This window comes from Carcharodon carcharias, chromosome 3 (genome assembly GCF_017639515.1).
Source record: "Carcharodon carcharias isolate sCarCar2 chromosome 3, sCarCar2.pri, whole genome shotgun sequence".
In the NCBI taxonomy this organism is placed as follows: Eukaryota; Metazoa; Chordata; class Chondrichthyes; order Lamniformes; family Lamnidae; genus Carcharodon; species Carcharodon carcharias.
Window position 1 is genome coordinate 222,907,932 of NC_054469.1, and position 22,752 is coordinate 222,930,683.

The window sequence follows — 22,752 nt, forward strand, 5'->3', positions numbered from 1 at the left end:
TATTTCTTCATATTTGCATCACAAGCAGGAGTCTGAAGTTGAAGGTGATCTCCGCTGATATTGATCCGTGTCTCGCACTGAGAAATTTGCTGTTCCCCGATCAGTGCAAACTCTGAAAAAATATAAAGGGCAACAGCAATTGCTGCTTAAAGAGCAAGTCCTGCAGGAAATTCACTTCTGAAAGCGATATTTAAGCGCAATCTAGGAACGGTCGGCGTGCTTTGCATCTGCATCGCCCACCCCGGGACATTGATGGGACGGGACTCGCTCCCGTCCAATCAGATGCGAAGGAAACTATTTAATTATTTATATAAACAAAAAAAAAGGGTCCGGCGCAGCATTTACTTCCCCCTCTCCGCACTGTACCCCTGTGTAAGGCGGGTGGGTCTGGTGTTTCACACGCAGCTTTATTGCAAGCGGCTGGAGTGATGAGCGGGGCTGCCTCCAGCCTGCGCAGTTACACGGAGCTCCCGGTCTGGGTAGTGGAGGATCATCACGATGTAAGCGCGGCCTGCAGATGGAACGCCGGTTGGAACGTTGGCCCGGGGATTGCAATTGTAGCGTTTTTCCCTGGCCCGGGGATTGGAACGTTGGCCCGGGGATTGGAACGTTGGCCCGGGGATTGCAATTGTAGCGTTTTCCTGGCCCAGGGATTGGAATGTTGACCCGGGGATTGGAACGTTGGCCCGGGGATTGGAATGTTGGCCCGGGGATTGCAATTGTAGCGTTTTCCTGGCCCAGGGATTGGAACGTTGGCCCGGGGATTGCAATTGTAGCGTTTTCCTGGCCCAGGGATTGGAATGTTGACCCGGGGATTGGAACGTTGGCCCGGGAACCCTGGGGTTGCCAATCCTCCAGGAATTGAAGATCAGTCTCCTAGGACAGTGCTTTGTGCAATCCTGGAGAAAAAAAGATGGGGTTTTCTTTCTCTGATTTTCTTTGAACGTTTCTCTTCACTGGATATAAAAATTGGTCGGGGGTGAAGGGGTGGGGGGTGGAGGGGGAGAGAGATCCTCAGATAATATCACCACCTTCAACACCTCTTTGTCCTTTTGCCTGTGGCATCTTTTGGTTATCTCCACCTATCACTGGCCCTCTATCCAGCTCTACTTGTCCTAACCCCAACCCCCCTTAAACCAGCTTATATTTCACCTCTTTTCTATTTTTACTTAGTTCTGTTGAAGAGTCATGCAGACTCGAAACGCAAATGTGTTCCTCTCTGCAGACCTGCTGAGTTTTTCCAGGTATTTTTATTTTTGTTAGAGGTAGAGGCTGTTTGGCTGACTACCAAGCCTCGTCCAATTGGTTGAGTATTTTTGCTTTCTGATTATTTTTGGAAGGCAGTGCGTCACAAGAGTGGATGTGTTAGCCAAGGAATGGCTGGAGCATGGGAGCAAGTCTTGCGATGAAATCTCCACGACATTAACCACAGTTGGCAACCCAAATTCTGTTCACTGACTTCCAGAAATGCAACACCTGGATTTTTTTTTTGATGTGCTGCACATTGATCCAATGTTGGGGCAGTTTTCTGCTCCTGGCTCTTTCCCTACGTTTCCCTGCGCAATTGTCTCAGTAACTAACAAGACGCACATTATCCGGGGGCGCGGTTTTGTGAAAGAATTTAATACAGCAACATGTGAGGTGATTGATGTTGGTAGGAAGAAAGAGGAAAGGCAAATATAAAACAAACGGTTTGATTCTCGAGGGGTGCGGGAGCCAAGCTGACAAGCTGTCCAGGATACAATATTTTGTCTCGCCTTCAGGGGCTTAATAGGTCTCACATTTTTTAACTTGCTAAAATCTTTCATTCTGCAGATGTATTGGTTGTCTGTGAGCGGGGCTGTCCTGTGGGTGCTGTGGGGGTGGGGGCTTTGAGGTGGCTGTATCAGACTATTGGTGCAGGCTTTGTGGTGATAGTATTGTGCATGGTATGAGGAACGCCCCTCCCCCCACTCTTACAGGTTCAGCCCCACCCCTGGTGTCCCTTATGTCCCCCCCCCGCCCAGGGAATTGGTCATCCTGGCAAGAGCAGAAGGACCTGGTTGTATATGCGCATAAGTCATTGCAGGTGGCAGAGCAGGTTAGAGAGCGGTTAATTATAGCCTATAGCATCCTGGGCAATGCCCTTTAGAGTACAAGGTCAAGGAGGTTATGTTGAAGTTGCTTAAACACTAGTTCTGCCTCAGCTGGAGTATTGCGTCCAGTGCTGGGCACCTGTTATGACCGATGCAGTTAGTACAGTGGAGTTATTTAAAAATCCCAGAGGGAAACATTTTTAAACAACTGTCATAACCTATCATTTCAAGTGTTATGTTTGAGATGTGACTCTAAATTCAGGAATCAGACCACCAGTTCTCGAGCTTTTACATTAAACTAAATTAAACATTTTATTAATTTACACAGCTTAAAATATATATGCCCATAGCTTCAAATTACTACTATCATAACTTTTAGCAAATTCCCAAACTAATCTCCATTAAGGCAGCAGGAACCCATAGACTTAACCAAACACCAGGCAAAGCATTTTCACCTTACAAATTCAAAATGAGATTATTTTCACTTTGGCTCCTGTGGTGACAGTTGGCAGCTTGCAGCTGCTTTTGAACTTACGTTGCTGCTACCCTGCACACCCAAAAACTACTGAAGTTATACCTACCACCGCCGATTGAATGTAAATTCTCATTGTATCGCCAGGCCCTTTGAACTCCACCTTTTCTAGCAATAAAACCCCTTTCATGGTAACAATTTTATTAGTAATATAAACATATTGCTTGACAGCTGCGAGAAAGGTGTCAGTTTTCACCCCACTTCTTGATTTCTCTATTCAAAAAAACGTAAATGCACGCTATCTCTCTTGCATATCAAAATTAGTACACACCAAAGCACCCAGATGAGTTGGTTTTAATCCAATTAAGACACATCCACAGACTAAACATTTATTTTAAAAGGAAAATAATTTTCCAATGATATTATCTACATTAATAGCTTCATGACAGCACCGCACTTTAGGAAGGCAGTGAAGATGTTCGAGAGGGTGCAAAAAAGATTCAGGAGAATGTTTTCGGGAAGGAGGAACTTCAGTGACGTGGATAGATTGGAGAAGAGCAGGTTGAGAAGAGACTTGATAGAGGTATTCAAAATCATGGGTCTGGGGGCGAAACTGCTCCCACTAACAAATGACTTGTTTGGATGTGACCCTTATTCTGGCTGGAATCTAATTGTATCTGCAGTATTTTTAAAATGTCATCTCCCCACCTTCTACCCTCTTTAAGTTTCCCTCAAGCCATTCTTTATGTCAATGTTTTGTAGGTGGTGCCATACATCTATCGAGCGATTGGCTCGAAGCATTTGCCAATGGAAAATATTGCCCTGGTTCACCTGGATTCGCATCCAGACCTCTTAATCCCGATCGACATGTCGGCTGACAGTGTGTTTGATAAAGAGCTACTTTTCGGGTAACGCAAATTGACTATTTTTGCATTGAACTGTTTATATAATTTATGTCTCTGTCGTTGGTGAAATAACATAAAATCACCTTGTTTTCAATAATTGCTTTGTGTTTGATAGATGTAGTTAATTATCAGTGAGGAAAAAAATTAATGATCGCATTTTACACATAGTAGAAAGTCCAATTGAGTGACACACAGCCCGAGTCTCGTAAAGGGGTTTCCTGTACCTGGGCAATTTTGGCTGTGGTTTTGATTGCTGGAATTGTCACACGAGAAGCTTGGAGTAGCAGAGGGCCCCTCTCCAAGCAGGTTAAGGCTGTGGCCAGCCACAAAACATAGGCTGTAAGCTTGAAACGGATGGGTTCTGGGAGGGAAGTAGTTTGATTGGAGACCAGAATTTGCTTTCATCGCGGGGAGGTGTTGAAGGGGGGGGGGGGGGGGGGGGGGGGGTGGGGGGGGGGGGGGAGGAGGAGGAGGAAGGGAGGGGGGGGCGATGGTTGTGAGAGTGAGGAACAGCTTGAAATGTCTCCAGGAAATCAGAGGAAGCGAGTGAGTTGACAGGACCGCGTTGGTAATTGATACAGTCAGACAACAGGAGAGAGCGAGAGAGACCTTTTTCATTGGATCGAGCATGGGGCACTGTGTCAGAGGTGTTGGCTTTTGCAGAGTTGGAAGAGAAAAGATTGATTTGGTAGGAAGGCAGCTAATGAGTAGCAAGCGAATGTTGGAACAGGAAAAAGTCATATCTGCTGAATGTGCTCTGCTTCCCCTCCAAGGCTAGTATCTCTTCCCTGAGTAAAAGCGGAATGTTGCGGATTCTGGAGATCAGAAGTAAAAACAGAAAGTGCTGGAAAAACACAGCCAGCCTGTGGAGAGAGAACATTTCGAGTCCGATATGACTCTTCTCCATAAGAATATTATCTCTTTCCTGAGGTTTGGTGTCCGGGACTGCACCCAGTGCTGCAGATGAGGTCTGACCAAGGCTCTGTGTAGTGGAAACACCCTTCCTCACTTTTAAATTCAGTGAGATAAAGGCTATCAAATTCAATGAGTCAGCTTCAGCAATTGCAGGTGACTTGATCGGTGTCCAGGCGATTGGTTTAGGAATTTTGGGCCATTCAGAGTTGACATGATTGGGCCAGCATGGTGGACGATGCAATGTCACTCCCTGGTTTTCAGTCAAAGGGAGGTCCATGCCGCTGAAGCTCTTTCTAAAACTGACAGCAGTAAGGCCATGATGGGGATGCTGGATACGCACAGTGTGTCACACAACTGACACCACTCACTTGTGCGATCTGAATAGTCACACGAGCACCACATCTCTGCATTGGAGCTGCTTTACAGACAGCAGCACTGAGCCAAGAAAGAACAAACTGTATCATCTCCACAACATCAGTGGTTAAGGGGGATCACAAAGTGAGCTTTGTTCTTCATTTATTCATTCATGGGATGTGGGTGTCACTGGCTGGGCCAGCATTTATTACCCATTCCTAATTGCCCTTGAGAAGGTGGTGGTGAGCTGCCTTCTTGGGCCGCTGCAGTCCATGTGGTGTAGGTACACCCACAGTGCTGTTAGGGTGGGAGTTCCAGGATTTTGACCCAGTGACAGTGAAGGAACGGCCGATATATTTCCAAGTCAGGATGGTGAGTAACTTGGAGGGGAACTTCTAGGTGGTGGTGTTCCCATCTCTCTGCTGCCCTTGTCCTTCTAGATGGTAGTGGTCGTGGGTTTGGAAGGTGCTGTCGATGGAGGCTTGCCGAGTTCCTGGAGTGCATGCAGATCTGCTGACAGTCATGCTTGGGAATATTAATCCCCGAATCCAGGAAATTCCTGGACAATCCAGGAGGTTTGTCGCTTGTGGGATTGGACTGTAAATCAGTGATAATAAAGTACTTTGGGACATCCTGAGGTCATGATCATATTCTATTTAAACACAAACTCTGCTCGTATTTCTGGTTCTTTTCAATTTTGTGAACATATCATCTGGGAAACTAATGGGCCTTTCCTTTCTCTCCATCTTTCCCTCCATCTAGAGACCTGAGTATTGAGAACTGGATCATGCCTGTCGTTTATGCCGGCCACTTTTCACATGTTTTTTGGCTTCACCCGTTCTGGGCCCAGCAGATCACCGAGGGGAAACACCGCTTCTTTATTGGCAGAGATTCTTCAACCAAAACAATCAGGTATTGCAGCCATTTGGGTTCTAAACTGCTAAAATAACGAGGGGTTGAGTGACTGATGTCAGTTAGCTCGGAGAAGAGTGGTTTGGACGGGAGGAGGGTTTAATGTAAACGACCCTGATTTCTCCTCTTGCCACCCATCTGTAATCAAAAAGGTGTTTTGATTGCTTCCCCCCTTTATAAGCGGTGGCGCATTTCCCAACCCTTCGGTTTTGGTGTGATCCAATTTCTATTAAAATACAGCAAATTAGCGATAGGATGTACTCTGAGGGTTAGTTTATTTCCGCACACTCAAAATGCGGGCAGGGTCTCCATGTAGCCCCTTGTGCACTCATACAATAAAAGAGGGATAGAGAAAGGAAAAGTTTACAGGACAAAGACCACAGAGAAAAGTAATATTGTTTCATGTGAGTCTAGAGTCAAAGTAATGACGTATTCCTTCACAGTGGTCAGCAAGCTGGAAACCTTTATGCTTTGCTTTCCCAGTAGAGTTGACTTCCATGATGAGGTTGACACAGGGAGATGGATCAGTCTTGTAGGTGATGGTACAGGAGTTCCAGTGGAAACAGTGTAGAAGCGGCCAGGTGTTCAAACCTGGACAGAGTCCCTTTTCTGTGCTGCTGTTTGTAGATGGTAAAAATGGCAGACTGAGCTTTGCAGTTCCACAAGACAATATAACTGGTTCCAATATATAGAGGGTCATGTCAAATGACACCCACCTCTACACTGTGGCTTTGACAAAGGGTTGCCTGGGTCCCTGAGATTGTTAACGTCCCAACATTAAGTCTTGAAAGGGAAGTTGCGGGGTCCTTTGTCCTAGCGGACGAATAGCTTTGGTTGGCCAGGCCTGGCTTATGAAATGTAAATTGCCTTTGTATAGTTCCCTTTGAGTTTGGTCTCTGCAGCCCTCAGGAGGTTATTAGGGTCTCTTCAGAGATAACGAGGTGTCACTTTCTGCGAAACTGCCATATTAGCCCCTATTATTCGAGGATCACAGACATTTCTTCAGCCATTTTAAAAAGGTCTTTGACCAGTTTTTAAAAGGTTAGAAATTAGCCATGAGGATATATATATAATTTTATCAAAATATAGAGTGTAAGGTCTTAGCCCCCTGACAATAGTCAGAACCTTGTGTGCATTGTGCTGGCAGGTTGACCTCAATTGTCAAGTTTACTGTACCAATGAGACCATTATTGTGTTTACTTCAATTGAGTCCCCCCACCCCCTTTGTTTTATTAGTCCAGGTAGAAGAGCTAGCGCACGACTCCACTAAAACTGATTTCTCAGATTGATTTTTCATTTTCCTTTGGGAACATGAGCAGGAGTAGGCCATTCAGCCCCTCGAGCCTGCTCCGCCATTCAATAAGTCCATTCCTGACCTTTTACAGAAACCGCACTTTCTCACCCGGTTTTCCCCCCATATCTCTTGATTCCCCGTGTCCAAAAGTCCACCCGATTTTTCAGCCTTGAATATTCTCAAGGACTGAGTGTCTACAGCTGTCTGGGGCAGAGAATGCCAAAGTTTTCCACCCTTCTGAGTGAAGAGATTTCTTAGCCGTAAATGGCCAACCCCTTTCTACAGTCACCAGTCAGTGGAAACATCCTCCTAGCATCTACCCTGATGAGTATTCTCAATGCTTCATGTTTCATTCTTCTAAACTCCAGAGAACATAGGCCCATTATACTCCAAACTGATTGGGAGAAAAATGTATCTCAGCCTAGGATTAGAAAGCTCCAGAAATATCTGCTGTGCTGCAGTGAGATTGTCTACCTGAATGATCTGCTGCCCAGGCCCAGATGTACGCAGTGTTTTCCACAATAACTAAGTGTTGCCAACAGCACAAAACGAGAAGTATTTCAGGGACTCGCACCCTCAGTTCCCCACATTAGTGAATTCCCAATTTTGGGAGTGCGCTAGCGCCAAGTCACAGAGTAGCGGCAGGTAGCAACCCCAACCCCAAAAGGAAACTTCTGCACCACTCAGCTTTCTGCTTTTGCCAGAGATTATAGGTGGTAGACTGAAACAGCAACAATAACTTGCATTTATATAGTGCCTTGAATGCAGTAAGATGCTCCAAGGCTTTGCAAGGAATGGCATCAACACAATTGGGCATCAAGCCACATGAGGTAATAAGACAAGGAGCCAAAAGCTTGGTCAAAGAGGTAGGTCTTAAGGAGCATCTTAAAGGAGGAAAGAGAGGTGGAGAGGTATAAGGAGGCAATCCCAGGGGAAGAGGTAAAATAAATCAGTTTTCAGCTGCTGGTTCCTAGTATGGTGTCATCTCCAAAACACGAACACTTCTGTCAGAATGAAGCTTGTATTTTTATTTCAATGCACAAATATTGTTTTTTTTTAAAGAGGTGTTTCTTACGGTTATTGAATTATCTCATCAGGGTTACGAGTACAGAGAGCTACTTCCTGAGCGATGGCCTGTACGTGTCGGAGAAGCTGCTGGAGAACAAGAAGGAGCTAGGATTACAGGTCATCACAATAGACCCAGGGGAGGGGAGCCTCGATGACGGTGAAAAGGAAGACGGAGCATCGGCCACCAAGAAACCAAAATTGGAACATTTCACCAATGGAGAGGGTTCGTCTGAGGCTGCGTGCACCACGTCATCCAAAACCAACAATCAGGGGTCCGAATGCAAACCTAGTGATGACAACACATCCTCCAGTAGAGAGAGACATGTGCAGAAAACCAGTCCCACCGCAACAAGCCCTGGAAACGAACAGCAACAGCAGGAGGAAATTGTTAAGGATCTCCTTCATGTCTTTGACAAAAGAGATGCCTACGTCCTGGACATTGACTTGGATTTCTTTTCAGTTAAAAACCCGTTCAAAGAAATGTACACCAAGGTACGTTTTCTGAATTATGACTTTTAAGGAAAAAGTTTTCAAAACTTCCACCTGTACGTTTGCTGATTGAGTTGAGTTAGTTTGTCTGTTGTTCAAATGCACTTTTCACATCTTGTGTATGTGCGCTGAGTGTGCTGCCAGGGTCCCATGGAGGGAGAGGGGAGAGAAATGATTAGAATAGATTATTGACCTGAACGCTAATGGAAACAAACAGGCTGATGTCCTGGCAGATGTTCTGAAGAAACACTCTGCTCGAAACTCCACTCGAAACGTTAACTCAGTTTCTCTTTCCGCAGATGCAGCCAGACCTGCTGAGTATCTCCAGCACTTGCTGTATTTATTAAAAGCAGATGTCCTGGCCTGAGAGGATTTTATTTTTCTGCTGAAGCAGGGCTCTAGCCTTCCTGATTTCTCCTATTATAGCTTTATAGTCTTTGTATTCTGGAGCTGGTCAGAGAAGTGTCTAAGCTGAAACCCAATCTGCACTTTGAGAGATCACATGGCATTATTTTCAAAAAAAAAGCAGGGGAGTTCTCCCCGGTGTTCTGGCCAGTATTTATTCCTTGACCAACATCACTAAAACAGGGCATCTCCTTGTTATCACATTGCTTGTTTGTGGGAGCTTGCTATGCACAAATCAGCTGCTGTGTTTCCTGCATTGCAACAGTGATCACACTTCAGAAGTATTTCATTGGCTGTAAAGCACCTTGAGATGTCCAGTCGGGAAAGGTGCTATAGAAAGTCTTTCTTTATGGATATGAACATAATGCATGGAAAGATGTATTTCACCCTGAATACTTCAGTAAAGACGTTGATTGAGAACCCTTGCCGGTGCATATTTCCATAATCACTTTTGTCTTGTCCCACAGGAGGAATATGAAATTCTCAAGCAGCTGTACAGTTTTACCAAACCCAATTGGAAAGAGGAAGATGAGGTATGCGTAGAACAAACATGGAGGCTGCTAACGCAATAGCAGTTTATGTTCATGTTTAAGAGATGGAAAGGGGTCACGCAAGTTCTTAAAACTGTTTAGATTGCTATTGGTTACCAGTTGCTTGAGACTTACTCTTTCTCCAAATTTAGGTGTTTAGTAGAAAATCACCTTTGAACTTTGAAACTCCTCCCCAGCACATTAACAGTCACGTACTTTGATTCTGTATACTGGTATTCCTAAACAATGATAGTGAGCTTGAATCTACACTTGAATCACTTTCTGTACCTTATTCCAAACTAATTGATTATAACTGTAGTTATTTTGTGATCGAGTGTGAAAACGTACAGCTGTAGCCTAGTCATCTGGTAGTGCAGAACTTAAGTATTGCTGGAAAAAGAGACATGCTGTTGAAGCTTTTCGTATTGCAGTCATCAGGACAGATTGTAAGAATACCAATGGTAAGCAAGGGGAACAACTATTAATACTGCATGAGAAGAGAGTGCTGATTGGTTGCCATGTGGTCTGTGATTTGTAAAGGCATTGCCAAAGAGAATGAACCAGGGACTAGTTAACTGCCAGGTTTTTGTTTAAATTCAAACCAGGCAGGTCGACTCTGATCATTAAGGCGTTGCAGTGGGGAATGAACCAGGGAGTGGCTGTCCCTCAAGCTGTTGTTTGGTTTAAAAAGGCGCAATGCGTAGACGTGCTCCTCTGCCTGCAAAGCACAGAGTCGTGTCTGTGAGTCCACTTGTCAGCCAATCAGCACTCTCTTCTCATGCAGTTAAGATTGTTGTTCCATTTACTATTGGTATTCTTGCGAATCTGTCCTGATCAGTGCAAGACAAAAAGCTTGCATTTTTTTTAGCAATATAGCCGAGTCTTTCATTATCTGAAGAGAAAGAAATTGCAGGACTCTACGGGAAAGGGGCAGAGTGGGACCAGGTGAGTTGCTGCTCTTGCAAAGAGCCAGCACTGACATGATGGGCTGAATGGCTTCCTTCTGTACTGTAAACATTCTATGGAATTTAAATCTGACATGCCATTTGACCTTAGGGCCATCTTTTTATTATTGTATAGATTGTTTATTGAGTTTTGTTACTACCTGTAGCTTGGGATGTATTAAAGAAATAACTTTCTTTTGAATAGGCTAAATTTAAGTTTAAAATCTTGCACATCAGTTCCCTTTTAATATGTATCATTGCCGCAGATTCATAATTACATAGAAAATAGGATCTTGAGCTGTGGCCATTCAGGAAGATCATCAGCCCCTTTGTCCTGCTCTATCTATCCCTCGGTTCCCTTAATCCCTGTTAGGATGCAGCAGATGATGTGTGTCAGGTGGATCAAATCCACGAGGGAAACTTGATCACACAGTCACAACAATTTTGCAATTTGTATTTTATTTCGAGGTGCATACCCTGAATTCATGAGTAATCAGCCCACCAAGACTCCAGAGATTTTTTACAAAACTAAATTAAACACATATTAACAAAAGAAAAGATTTTGAGCACGTTCATAGGTCTACAAATTACTATCATAATAACTCCTAAAACCCCTAATTAATCTGGCTCCCACTTACACCCTCGTTAAGGCATCAGTAAAAAAAGCAGATCCAGGCAAATCACCACAATACCCTGGACAGTAGAATTCAAAGAGGCTTTTCCCAGCTTTGGTTCCTGTAGAAAGCAGCTTAATGCACAACTACTGGAGGTTTTTCACACTTTTGGTAGATCTTGCAATGCCTTCCTCTCTTCTCCTTTATACATGTTTCTCCCCTATAATGCAAATTCCACTGTTCCCATATGCCTTTGGAAATTTATTTTTCTCATAATATAAATCTTTTCATGAGGTTAATGTTGTCAGTAACCTTTGGGAAAAACACACTGCTTGGCCTAGCTTCTCTGGCCAGGTGTAATATCCTACCATCTCTTTGAAATTCAAACTACCTTGATTTATCTAAAAATGCAAATTCCCCTTCACCTTCTCAAACTTCAGCCATGTTTACGTAGCATATTTTTGATAACTCAAAGCCTCCAGACCAGCTGTCTCCAATTCAATTAAATCACTCACACACACAGAGAAACTATCCAAACCCCACTGTTAATGTACTTTTACAATAATTCACAATGATATTACGAGAATTATTATACTTTTATGACAATCCCCAAAAGTCTATCGTTCTCAGCCTTGACTTTCCTCAATGACTGAGCAATGACACGACCCCCCTGGGGTTGAGAATGTGTACAACAACTGTCAGCTTTCTTTTTGTTCCTGTGTTGTTCTTTCTTTTAAATAAATTTGCTTCATCAATGTGTTTCGTTTTAACTTGCAAGTCAACCATAGTTGTGAGGTTAATGAAGGACAGCGGTGGGTGTGTCAGTGTGGTGCCTATGAACGGCATCATGTCAATGCAGGTTGAAAAGCACGTTTGCGATACACAAATCAGGCACGGTTTGTTGTCTGTTGTACTCCTAGCTCATCAGCGTGTAACCCTGCTGTACGAGGGTGTTAACGCCCTGGATTTTGTGATGGCGGTGGTGGTGGTGAAAGCTATCACCATTCACCATCATTGCTCCCCTGAAACCACAGCAACTTCTGGAGTTCACACACCACGGAAATCCAGAAGTTGCTGCCTGTGATTCTACACTTCCCCTGGAGGTGCAGTGTTGAGGTCCCCCAGACTGCAATCAATCAAAAATCACTGATCTCACAAAAACTTGGCCTATTTACTGTTAGCCTCACTGAAAAAGCCCTTAAATTACACCTTATTGAATGAGGTGTAACCGTATTTTTTAAACAGCACACTAACTTGATGGTTACTGCTAAACCCCCACACTCGTCCTGAAAAGCTAATTTTATATTTGTGAAAAGTCTGAGTTTTATCCATTCTGATAAAAAGATTCATGTATTTCACTTTTTTTTTAAGTTTGTGATATTTCTTTTTCTATCTTAACCCCATGTTGATGCCCCATTCATCTATTTCACTCTGTAAAATTTTAGTTAGAAGTGGAAAGAAATCAGTGCGTTTTACTTTCTGGTTTTCTGTCGGTGAGAATACTTCGATGTGATTGGCTGATTACCCTGCTTGCTGACATCACTGTTGTTGAATGCATTGATGTCCCCTTGGCTTGGTGTTGAGAAAGGGAAAATTTGCACTATGGGTATTGCTGGATCTTTGTCAGCAGCTTTTCTCAAGGTCAGCAGTGTCACTTCTCCACTGACTAGATTAAATAAAAGCCTGGATTCTGCAATGAGCCTTTGCTCATTTTACTTGTCAGAAAACCAGAAGAAAGTGAAAAATGGTGAATTGTCAGGTCGCATATCAGATTTGAACAGATACTCTAGGGCTGTACATAGTAAGCAGTGTCACAGGAAGTAAGTTAATTCACCTGGCTTCCCACGCAGTGTACCATAAGACGTAGGAGCAGTGACCCATCGAGTCTGCTCCGCCATTCACTGAGATCATGGCTGATCTGATAATCCTCAATTCCACTTTCCTGCCTTTTCCCTATAACCCTTGATTCCCTTACTGATTAAAAATCTGTCTATCTCAGCCTTGAACATACTTAGCAACCCAGCCTCTACAGCCCCCTGTGCTAAAGAATCCCACAGACTGACTACCCTCTGAGAGAAGAAATTCCCCCTTCCTGATCCTAGACCCTTCCACAAGGGGAAAACAACCCCGTCAAGCCCCCTAAGAATCTTTTCTGTTTCAGTAAGGTATGTTCCAAGATTGGACACTTCCTAATAAATCAGACATATCTTACCTTCATTTGTCATGACCTCACATTCAACTTATTTCCAACATCAGCAGTGGCATGTAAGCCATATGTTATCATAAGTATCCTGATTTCCACTCTAGGAGGCCAATTATTCACCTGTTGACCCTTTGTCAGTAATAGTTGCAGTGAGGAAGGAATAATGCTTATAATCTTCACAGTATTTCTAATCGTTCCTCTTGAAACTTCTCAGCATGAAAAATATACTTGACTTTTCATCTCTAGCCTGATGGATGCACATGGATTAGGAGCAGGAGTAGGCCATTCGGCCCTGTGAGCCTGCTCCACCATTCAATAAAATCATGGCTGATCTGATTGTGGCCTCAACCTCACATTTTGCCTGCCCCCAATAACCTTTGACCTCTTTGTTAGTCAAGAACCTATCTACCCCTGCCTTAAAAATATTCATTGACCCCCCCCCCGCCTTCCACTGTTCTCAGAGAGAGAGAGTTCCAAAGATTCACGACCCTCAGCGAGAAAATTTCTTCCCATCTCCATCTTAAATGTGATTTAACAATGTACCTGGGCTTCTTTGTAGAGCAAAGAACTGGACTAACTAGCTGTTGAATAAGAATCGGTGTAACTTTTTTTTAAGACTGGGGACAGGGACAAATCAAGGTTAACAGCCTTAAAAACTAATCTGCATATTTATTATTCTTAGGAGGCTTTGATTGATTGTGTGGAAGCTCGTACAAGACAACTAGAAGATATGGAAGCTGCATTTGCAGATTTGTGTGAAGATGACAGTGAAGACAATGTACAGAAATGGGCGGCAATCCCTGGGTAAATGATGTAACTGCCAAGCTGTGTCATAAAGCAGCAATGTTTCTCTGACAGGAAAATTGTTCAGTTGCATTTGATTCTATTGCTTTTTTTTCTTGCTTCATTCTCTTCTGTACATCCCTCTTCCCACACCCACACCGTCTCTCTCGCTCACTGCCCCCTGACCAGCTCCCTGCGGCTTGTCGTTGAGCCGCTTGGACTCGTCCCCGCCGTCTGGCTGCCCCCTAACCATCGACACCCCCAGACACAAGTGGTCTTCAGCCACGGTGTTCCGAGCAAGACAGCAGCCCATCCAAGTAAAGAGTTAATGTTAGGTTTTTACATAGAATTGCAGACAAAATACAGCACTGAAACAGGCCTTGCAGTCCAACTGGTCCATGCAGGTATATACGTTCCACAATAGTCTCCACCCATTCCATCAACCTCATCTTGGCCCTTTCAGCAGATCTTTCTATTCCCCTTTCTCTCATCTACTCGTCTAGTTTCCATTCAAAAACATCTAAGCTATTTGGCTTAATCACTCCCTGTGGCAGTGAGTTCCACCTTCTAGCCACACTCTGATTAAAGACATTTCCCACTGGATTTATTAGTACCTACTTTAGATTTATGGCCCCAAGCTTTGGGCTCCCCCACAAGTGGCAACATCACCACATAGGAATTGATGTGTGAACAGGGCTGGTACGAGTTAGGATAACGGGCCGCAAGGTTTTGGATGAGCTCAAATTTATGGAAGTTTGCAGATGGGAGGCCGACCAGGAATGTGGCAGGATATATATTACACTCAACAGGTCTCGCAGCATCTGTGGGGGTAGAAACAGAGTTAACGTTTCAGGTCTGTAGCATTTAATCAGCTTCTGATGTAAGGTCGTTGACCTGAAACATTAACTCTGTTTCTCCCTCCACAGATGATGCCAGACCTGCTGAGTATTTCCAGCATTTTCTGTTTTTATTTTGAATATGGGCAGTGTTTTGCACTGACCTCTACCTCGCAGAGGCTGAGCGTCAACTCGCAGACACTTCCTCCTACCTCTCCCTGGACCATGACCCCACCACTGAACATCAAGCCATTGTTTCCAGGACTGTCACTGACCTCATCTCCTCTGGAGATCTTCCTCCCACAGCTTCCAACCTGATAGTCGCCCAACCTCGGACGGCCTGCTTCTACCTCCTACCCAAAATCCACGAACAGAACTGCCCCGGTAGACGGATCGTGTCAGCCTGTTACTGCCCCACGGAACTCATTTCTCGTTATCTTGACTCCCTTCTCTCTCCCCTTGTCCAGTCCCTTCCCACCTACATCCGTGATTCCTCTGCCACCTTACGTCACATCAACAATTTCCAGTTCCCTGGCCCCAACCGCTTCCTCTTCACCATGGACGTCCAATCCCTCTACACCTCCATCCCCCACCAGGATGGTCTGAGGGCCCTTAGCTTCTTCCTTGAACAGAGGCCCGAACAATCCCCATCCACCACTACTTTCCTCCGTCTGGCTGAACTTGTTCTCACACTGAATGATTTCTCCTTTAATTCCTCTCACTTCCTCCAAATAAAAGGTGTGGCTATGGGTACCGGCATGGGCCCCAGCTATGCCTGTCTCTTTATGGGGAATGTGGAACATTCCTTGTTCCAGTCCTACTCCGGCTCCCTTCCACAACTCTTTCTCCGGTACATTGATGATTACTTCGAAGCTGCTTCATGCTCACATTGGGACCTGGAAAAATTTATTAATTTTGCTTCCAATCTCCACCCCTCCGTCATTTTCACATTGTCCATCTCTGACACTTCCCTTCTCTTCCTTGACCTCTCTGTCTCAATTTCTGGTGATAGACTGTCCACCAATATCCATTACAAGCCTACCGACTCCCACAGCTACCTCGACTACAGCTCCTCACACCCCGCTTCCTGTAAGGATTCCATCCCATTCTCTCAGTTTCTTCGCCTCCATCGCATCTGTTCTGATGATGCTACCTTCAAAAACAGTTCCTCTGACATGTCTTCCTTCTTCCTTAACCGAGGTTTTCCACCCACAGTCGTTGACAGGGCCCTCAGCTGTGTCCAGCCCATCTCCGGGACACCCTGGTCCACTCCTCCATCACTCCTCAACCCCCACCCATGGCACCTCCCCATGCCCATGCAAAAGATGCAACACCTGCCCCTACTTCCTCTCTCCTCACCGTCCAAGGACCCAAACACTCCTTTCAAGTGAAGCAGGATTTCACTTGCATTTCCCCTAACTTATTCTACTGTATTCGTTGCTCCCAATGCGGTCTCCTCTACATCGGAGAGACCAAACGTAAACTGGGTGACCGCTTTGCAGAACACCTGCGGTCTGTCCGCAAGAATGACCCAAACCTCCCTGTCGCTTGCCATTTTAACACTCCACCCTGCTCTCTTGCCCACATGTCTGTCCTTGGCTTGCTGCATTGTTCCGGTGAAGCCCATCGCAAACTGGAGGAACAGCACCTCATCTTCTGACTAGGCACTTAACAGCCTTCCCCACTGAAAATTGAATTCAACAACTTTAGGTCTTGAACTCCCTCCTCCATCCCCACCCCCTTTCCATTTCTTCCCCCTTCCTTTTGTTTTTTCCAATAATTTATATAGATTTTTCTTTTCCCACCTATTCCTATTATTTTTAAATCTATATCTCTTATGCCCTGTTAGCCTTTCCACCCCACCCCCACTAGAGCTGTACCTTGAGTGTTCTGCCATCCATTCTTAATTAGCACATTCGTTTAGATAATATCACCACCTTCAACACCTCTTTGTTCTTTTGTCTGTGACATCTTTTGATTATCTGCTCCTATCACTGCTTGCTTGTCCCTACAACCACACACCACCCCCCCCCAACTTCTCTCCACCGCCACCCCCCACTTTAAACCAGCTTATATTTCATCCCTCTCCTAATATTCACTCAGTTCTGTTGAAGGGTCATGAGGACTTGAAACGTCAACTCTTTTCTTCTCCGCCGATGCTGCCAGACCTGCTGAGATTTTCCAGGTAATTCTGTTTTTGTTTTGCTTTTCTATATATTACACATTGTGACATTACACGTTGGATCTTACTAAGATTTCAGTTTAAAAGCTTGCTGATGGAGGAATCCTGCTTTTAACCAGTGAAAATTTTTAAGAAGTGAATCCAGTCAGCGGTTCCGATTCCACCACCTAACTAAATATTATGGCAGCAATTTCTTTTTCATTTGCTGGTGTCTTTTGTATATCCATGCGTAACTCATATCGTCATTTAGAATCATTATGACACAGCAGGAGGCCATTCAGCCCATCTAGCCTATGCCAGATCTCCTCAAGACTTCACACTTTAATTGAATTCCAAAACATTCTTTGTTATGGTCATCGTCTCTTTGGAATTTTGCATTTATTTGTAGCCTGGAAAGTCTTGCTCAGCTTGTGCGAAGCCTGAAGGACAGATTGAGGACACCTGACTATGAAATGGTAGGTACAGCAGCATTTATCTGTTTTGTTTTTTTTTCCCTATTCTTTTACAGGATGTAGATGTCGCTGGCAAGGCCGGAATTTGTTGCCCTTCCCTAATTGCCCTTGAGAACAGTTAAGGGTTAGCCACTTGGCTGTGTGTCTGGAGTCACATGTAGGCCAGACTGGGTAAGGATGGCAGATTTCGTACCCTAAAGGGCAGTAGTGAACCAGGTGGGTTGTTACAACAATCGATGGTCACCATTACTGAGACTAGATTTCACTTCCATTTTTCTTTTTAATTGATTTGAGTTTAATTTCCACCAGCTACTGTGGTGGGATTTGAACCCCTGTCCCCAGAGCATTAACCCGGGCCTGTAGATGCCATGTCATACAAGGCTATGAGCCTAGTGCTGGAAAATGGGATTAGAATAGTTAGGTGCTTGTTTGACCGGCGCAGACTCGATGGGCCGAAGGGTCTTTTTCTGTGCTGTAGACCTCTATGACTCTAGATGATTAGCCCAATGACATTACCACTACCCCACTCTCTTGCCCCTAAATTATGCTCAAGGCTGCTGAATTAGACTCGCAAGATTCCTACGCAGATTAAGATCGTCCTTGTTCAATGAACCATTGAAAAAAGAACCTGATTAATTTAAATTAACTGAACTCTTGATGGTAAAGGGGACAAGACAGGCCAGTAAATCTGAAGTCATTCTGAGGCTGCAAAATGCGAGGAACTGTTTCATATCATTCTTCAGTGTGCTAGAGTCAGGAGATTTTTAAATCATAGAATGATGCAGAACAGAAGGAGGCTATTCAGCCCTTTGTGCCTGGGCTGGCTTATGGTAAAGCTACCCAGTTAGTCCCACTCCTCATTCTCCATGGCCCTGTTATTTTTTTCTTCCCCTTCCCCAAGTATTTAATCCAATTCTCGTTTGAACGTTAGGATTGAATCGGCTTTTAGGCAGTGCGTCCCTGATCCCAGCTTGCTGAGTTTCCTCATGTCTCCTCAAGTTCTTCTGTCAATTAACTGAAACCTGCGCCCCCCCCCCCCCCCCCCCTTGTTACCGACCCTTCTGCCAGTGGAAAGTTTCTTCTATTCACTCTATCAAAACCATAAATATTGTAGACTGGGATGCAGCAAACCTACTGCCCTGCGTGGCTGCCTTTTTTGTCCTCCAGCTAGTTTCTGCGTAATTAGCACAGCTGTCCCCAGTCGGGAATGGATTAGGGACTCATTGTAAGAGTAAATAAACTGGTTCACTCAGAGTGTCTGTGAGGAACTGGGAGAGAGTCTGTGACTTTACTGCCTTGGAAATGGACCTGTTTTAAGGTACGGGCTAGCTCAGACTCTCTCTTCCTCAGCGTACGGCTACTGGAATTAACAGACTGGATCGTGATTTCAAGTGGCCCCTTCTAATATCTTCCCCAAATGATAATTCTTCATGCGTGAAGCTAAGCAGCGAAGGCCAGAGGGCTGGTTGACCATGGATAGCATCACAGCCGAGCCTGACCCTGTTCACAGCTGTGTTCACACACTAACCCCACCTCCGCCAACGAGGTGAGGTGACTGTCTCTATGTCTTACATGCAGTGTCGATTGTGTCTGTATTCAGCAATTTACTGAACCATCTGGCCGGTGGGTGGGGTGCAGAATTGAGGGTGCCAGTTTGTAAGAGTTTCAATTTTAAACTAAATCTTATACCTGTAAATGTATTAGGAGAAACTGAGTCATTAGCACTGCATCTGGGGTTAATAACCTGCCGGCTGGGTTTTCACTTGCAGGTTCACCAGGCTGGATTAACATGTGATTATTCTGAACTGCCACACCACGTTAGCACTGAGGAAGAGATAGACAACCTCATGTCATCTGTAAAACGGCTGCTTAAAAATTTGCCCAGGCCAACTCTCGTTACGGTAGCAAGGTATGAAATAGGTTGCAAAGGCAAAATACTGTGGATGCTTGCAATAAAGACAGAAAATGCTGGCAATGCTCAGCAGGTCTGGCAGCATCAGTGGAGGGAGAAGCAAGAGTTAACGTTTCAGATCAGTGACCTTTTTCACCAGAACTTTGACAAAAGGTCACTGACCTGAAACGTTAGCTCTGTTTCTGCCTCCACAGATGCTGCCAGACCTGCATTTTCTGCTTCTATTTCTGAAATAGGTTATGTCGGTACAGTGCTTGTGATCCTGTGCTTACCTTGATGTTAATGTGTTCTGTGCTACAAATTTGACCATTCTCCTATCTGTGCCATTCAGCCCTTCAAACTCATTCTGTTACTCAATGAGATCATGGCAGATGTGTGACCTGATACCACATAAACCTTGCCCCTTACCTCTTAATACCATTGAATAACAAAAGTCTATCAATATCAGTTTTAAAGAACAATTGATGTAGCATCAGTTACCATTTGTGGAAAAGAGTTCCAAACTCTTACCATCCTTTGTGTGAAATGCTTCCTCATTTCATTCCTGAAAGGTCTGGCACTAATTTTTTGACCATATCCCCTAGTCCTAGACTCCCCAACCAGTGGAAATAGGGTCGATAGAGAGGAACTATCTGTTCCCCTCAATATCTGGAAAATTTTGACCGAATCACTCCCTTAACCTGCTAAATTCCAGCAAATACAGCCCTACTTTATGCAATCCCTTCTTATATTTTAACCCTTGGAGTCCAGGTATCACTCTGGTAAATCTGCACTGCACTCCCTCCCAGGTTGATATATCTTGTTATGATATGACAGGTGGTATTTGCCAGGCTGACCAAATCCAAGTGAAACTCGGCCACGCTATCACAATGATTTTGTAATTTGTATTTATTACTAGAAGGTTTGTGTGCTGAATTCAGAAGTAGAGTCCACTAGCATCTTTAGATGTTAGGGATTTAAAAAATTTAATTTCAACACTTTATCAACAGAAGAAAAGAATTAAAACACATACACAAGATTACTATTATGCCGTTACTTAATATTATAACCAATTCAAAAAGTACTAATTAACCTGACTTCCAACTACACAACCCCTTTAAGGCAACAGTCCAAAATAGATTTTAAATGTAGAGAGGCATCCAGCAGGGTTACCACAGGCACTCACTCAACAATTCCTAGTGGAATTCCAAAGGCTTTCAACATAACACAGTTATCTTTTTGATTACATGGTCACACCCTCACAGCCTTCCATCCTTCTTTAAATATATTTCTCTTCTCTCTTTTATCTGTAAATCCCAATTTTCCCATATGTCTTTGGAATTTACTTTTCAAATAATATAAAAATCTTCCATATTGTCAATATGGCCTTTTCCTTTTGCAAAAAATAAACATAACAACCTTGCCCTATTTATCCTGTCAGTTGTAAAAGTTTATCATGTTTCTTTGAAAACTAAACACCCCACCATTTATCTTAAAATGCCAATTTCATTCACACCCTGTCTGCTGAGGCTTTTGCCCCAGTTCACTCATCAGCATTTCAAATACCCTTTTTACACCTGACTCTTGATCATTTTAACCTTGCAGTCTATCTGACTCTAATTCAATTAAATCAGCCGCACAGACAGAACCCCTCACATACAAACATGAGTCTACTTTACAATACCCCACAATAATACTATGAAAAATATGGTGACGATTGTTCCTAAGCGGAGGTGCCCAGAACTGCCCGCATTACTCCAAGTGTGTTTACTTTGTTGGGTAAACCACGAAACAGGTCCCTTTCACCCAGACATGTTCACCAGTTCTTTTCTCTTCCTCCTGTCAACTGTGGGGGTGGCATGGGTTTAACATTCTCGGTTTTTTTCCATCTCTGGGAGATGAATTGATACCTAGCCTTGAGCATTAGAGTAAACATTGCTCTGACTAAGGTTTCTGCGTGAAATGTGTTTGAACTTTGTTAGCTCATCTGCTCACACCTGCTGGGAGCCATCGACATAATCAGGACTGGCTCCAAGTTATCGCTTTTGTGGGTAGAGCATGATTTATTCCCTCATACAGCCGAAACGCTTGAAGTTTTGTTTGTTCTCCTGGTAGCACTCTCGCCTCTGAGTCAGAATGTCATGGGTTCGAGCCCCAGTCCTTGAGCACATAATCCAGGTAGACATTTGAGTGTAGTACTGAGGGAGTGCAGCACGTTCAGAGGAGCTGTCTTTTGGATGAGACATTAAACCAAGACTCCATTTGCTGCTTCAGATGGAAGAATAAGATCCCAGGGCCAACATTCGAAGAAGAGCAGGTGAGATATCCCATGTGTCCTCGGCCAGTGTTTATCCCTCAGATAGCGTCACTGAAACAGACTATCTGATTATTGACGCAATGATGTCTGTGGGAGCTTGCTGTGATCAATTTGACTGCCATATTTCCTACATTGAAAGAGTGCACACATATCAAACTGACTTTGGGGTTCCTGAGGTGCTGAAGGATACTATAAAAATATCAGTTCTATCCCTTCCCTTCCTCTATGTAGACTGCTAGTTTAGGTCTCCACACACATAGTATGAAGCAAGTCGTAGTGTCCACCAATAGGCAACATAATACTGCTCTGTGATGCCTCAATCAGGAGGCATCAAAGCCTCAACATGTTGTCCGTTAGTTGTGCAAACTTGCATGAACTCTAATGTCTTTTGTTATATTTGACATGAGCAGTAAACCAGTACTTTACTATTATTGTTGTTTTCACGAATTCTTTATGACCGCTCGACTGCAAATTACAATTTACTTGAAGCAGATCTTGTTTAATTTGTTTTAATTTTGTCAATTTATTTACAGATGCTGTGCAGAATTGCTTGCTAAGTGGGTATCTAACACTGACTGCGTCATGTTTCAGGTCCAGTTTGGACGATTACTGTCCTTCGGAGCAGGTGGACTCTATTCAGGAGAGGATGTTAAGAGTGCTGTGTTCCTGCTATGGCTCTTTAGATGTCCACTTAGAATACTGAACGTGTCAAACTTCACCTCGTGCCGCCTTACTTGAGCCAGAAAGTATGCACAGATTATTGTTTCATTTTTGGAAGAGAACGCAAGAAATAGGAGCAGCAGTAGACCACACGGCCTGTTGAGCCTTCTCCACCATTCAGTATGATCATGACTGATCTTGGGCTTCAACTCCACTTTCTAAAGAGAATTTTATTTAATAAATAAATTATACTTTTAACAACAAGGTTATTTTTCTCAATTTTAATTTCAACGGTCTTGCTGTTCAAGTTAGCAGTTTTAGTTAGCAAAGAAGTGTTGTTATGACATGGCAGATGATGTGTGTCAGGCAGACCAAGTCCACAAGAGAAACTAGGTCGTGCTATCACAATGGTTTTGCAATTTGTATTGTGAGAAGATGTGTGCACCGAATT

The 22,752-nt window shown here is 44.0% G+C and overlaps 1 protein-coding gene across 4 annotated transcripts; it reads left to right on the forward strand.

Moving 5' to 3' along the window:
• Positions 1 to 314: 314 nt before the first annotated feature.
• On the forward strand, positions 315 to 22,565 carry c3h5orf22 (chromosome 3 C5orf22 homolog). 4 transcript variants are annotated; one of them, XM_041184607.1, is made up of 9 exons: positions 315 to 500; positions 3,310 to 3,455; positions 5,484 to 5,633; positions 8,025 to 8,487; positions 9,357 to 9,422; positions 13,863 to 13,984; positions 17,370 to 17,436; positions 19,203 to 19,342; positions 22,175 to 22,565. In XM_041184607.1, exons 1-9 carry the CDS (start codon positions 429 to 431, stop codon positions 22,377 to 22,379), a joined length of 1,431 nt encoding a protein of 476 aa, XP_041040541.1. In that variant the 5' UTR covers positions 315 to 428; the 3' UTR covers positions 22,380 to 22,565. The 4 variants fall into 4 exon arrangements, with proteins under 4 accessions (XP_041040541.1, XP_041040544.1, XP_041040540.1 ...); XM_041184610.1 differs by having other exon boundaries at positions 316 to 500; positions 22,233 to 22,565; XM_041184606.1 differs by lacking the exon at positions 315 to 500 and adding an exon at positions 3,010 to 3,130.
• Positions 22,566 to 22,752: the final 187 nt, after the last annotated feature.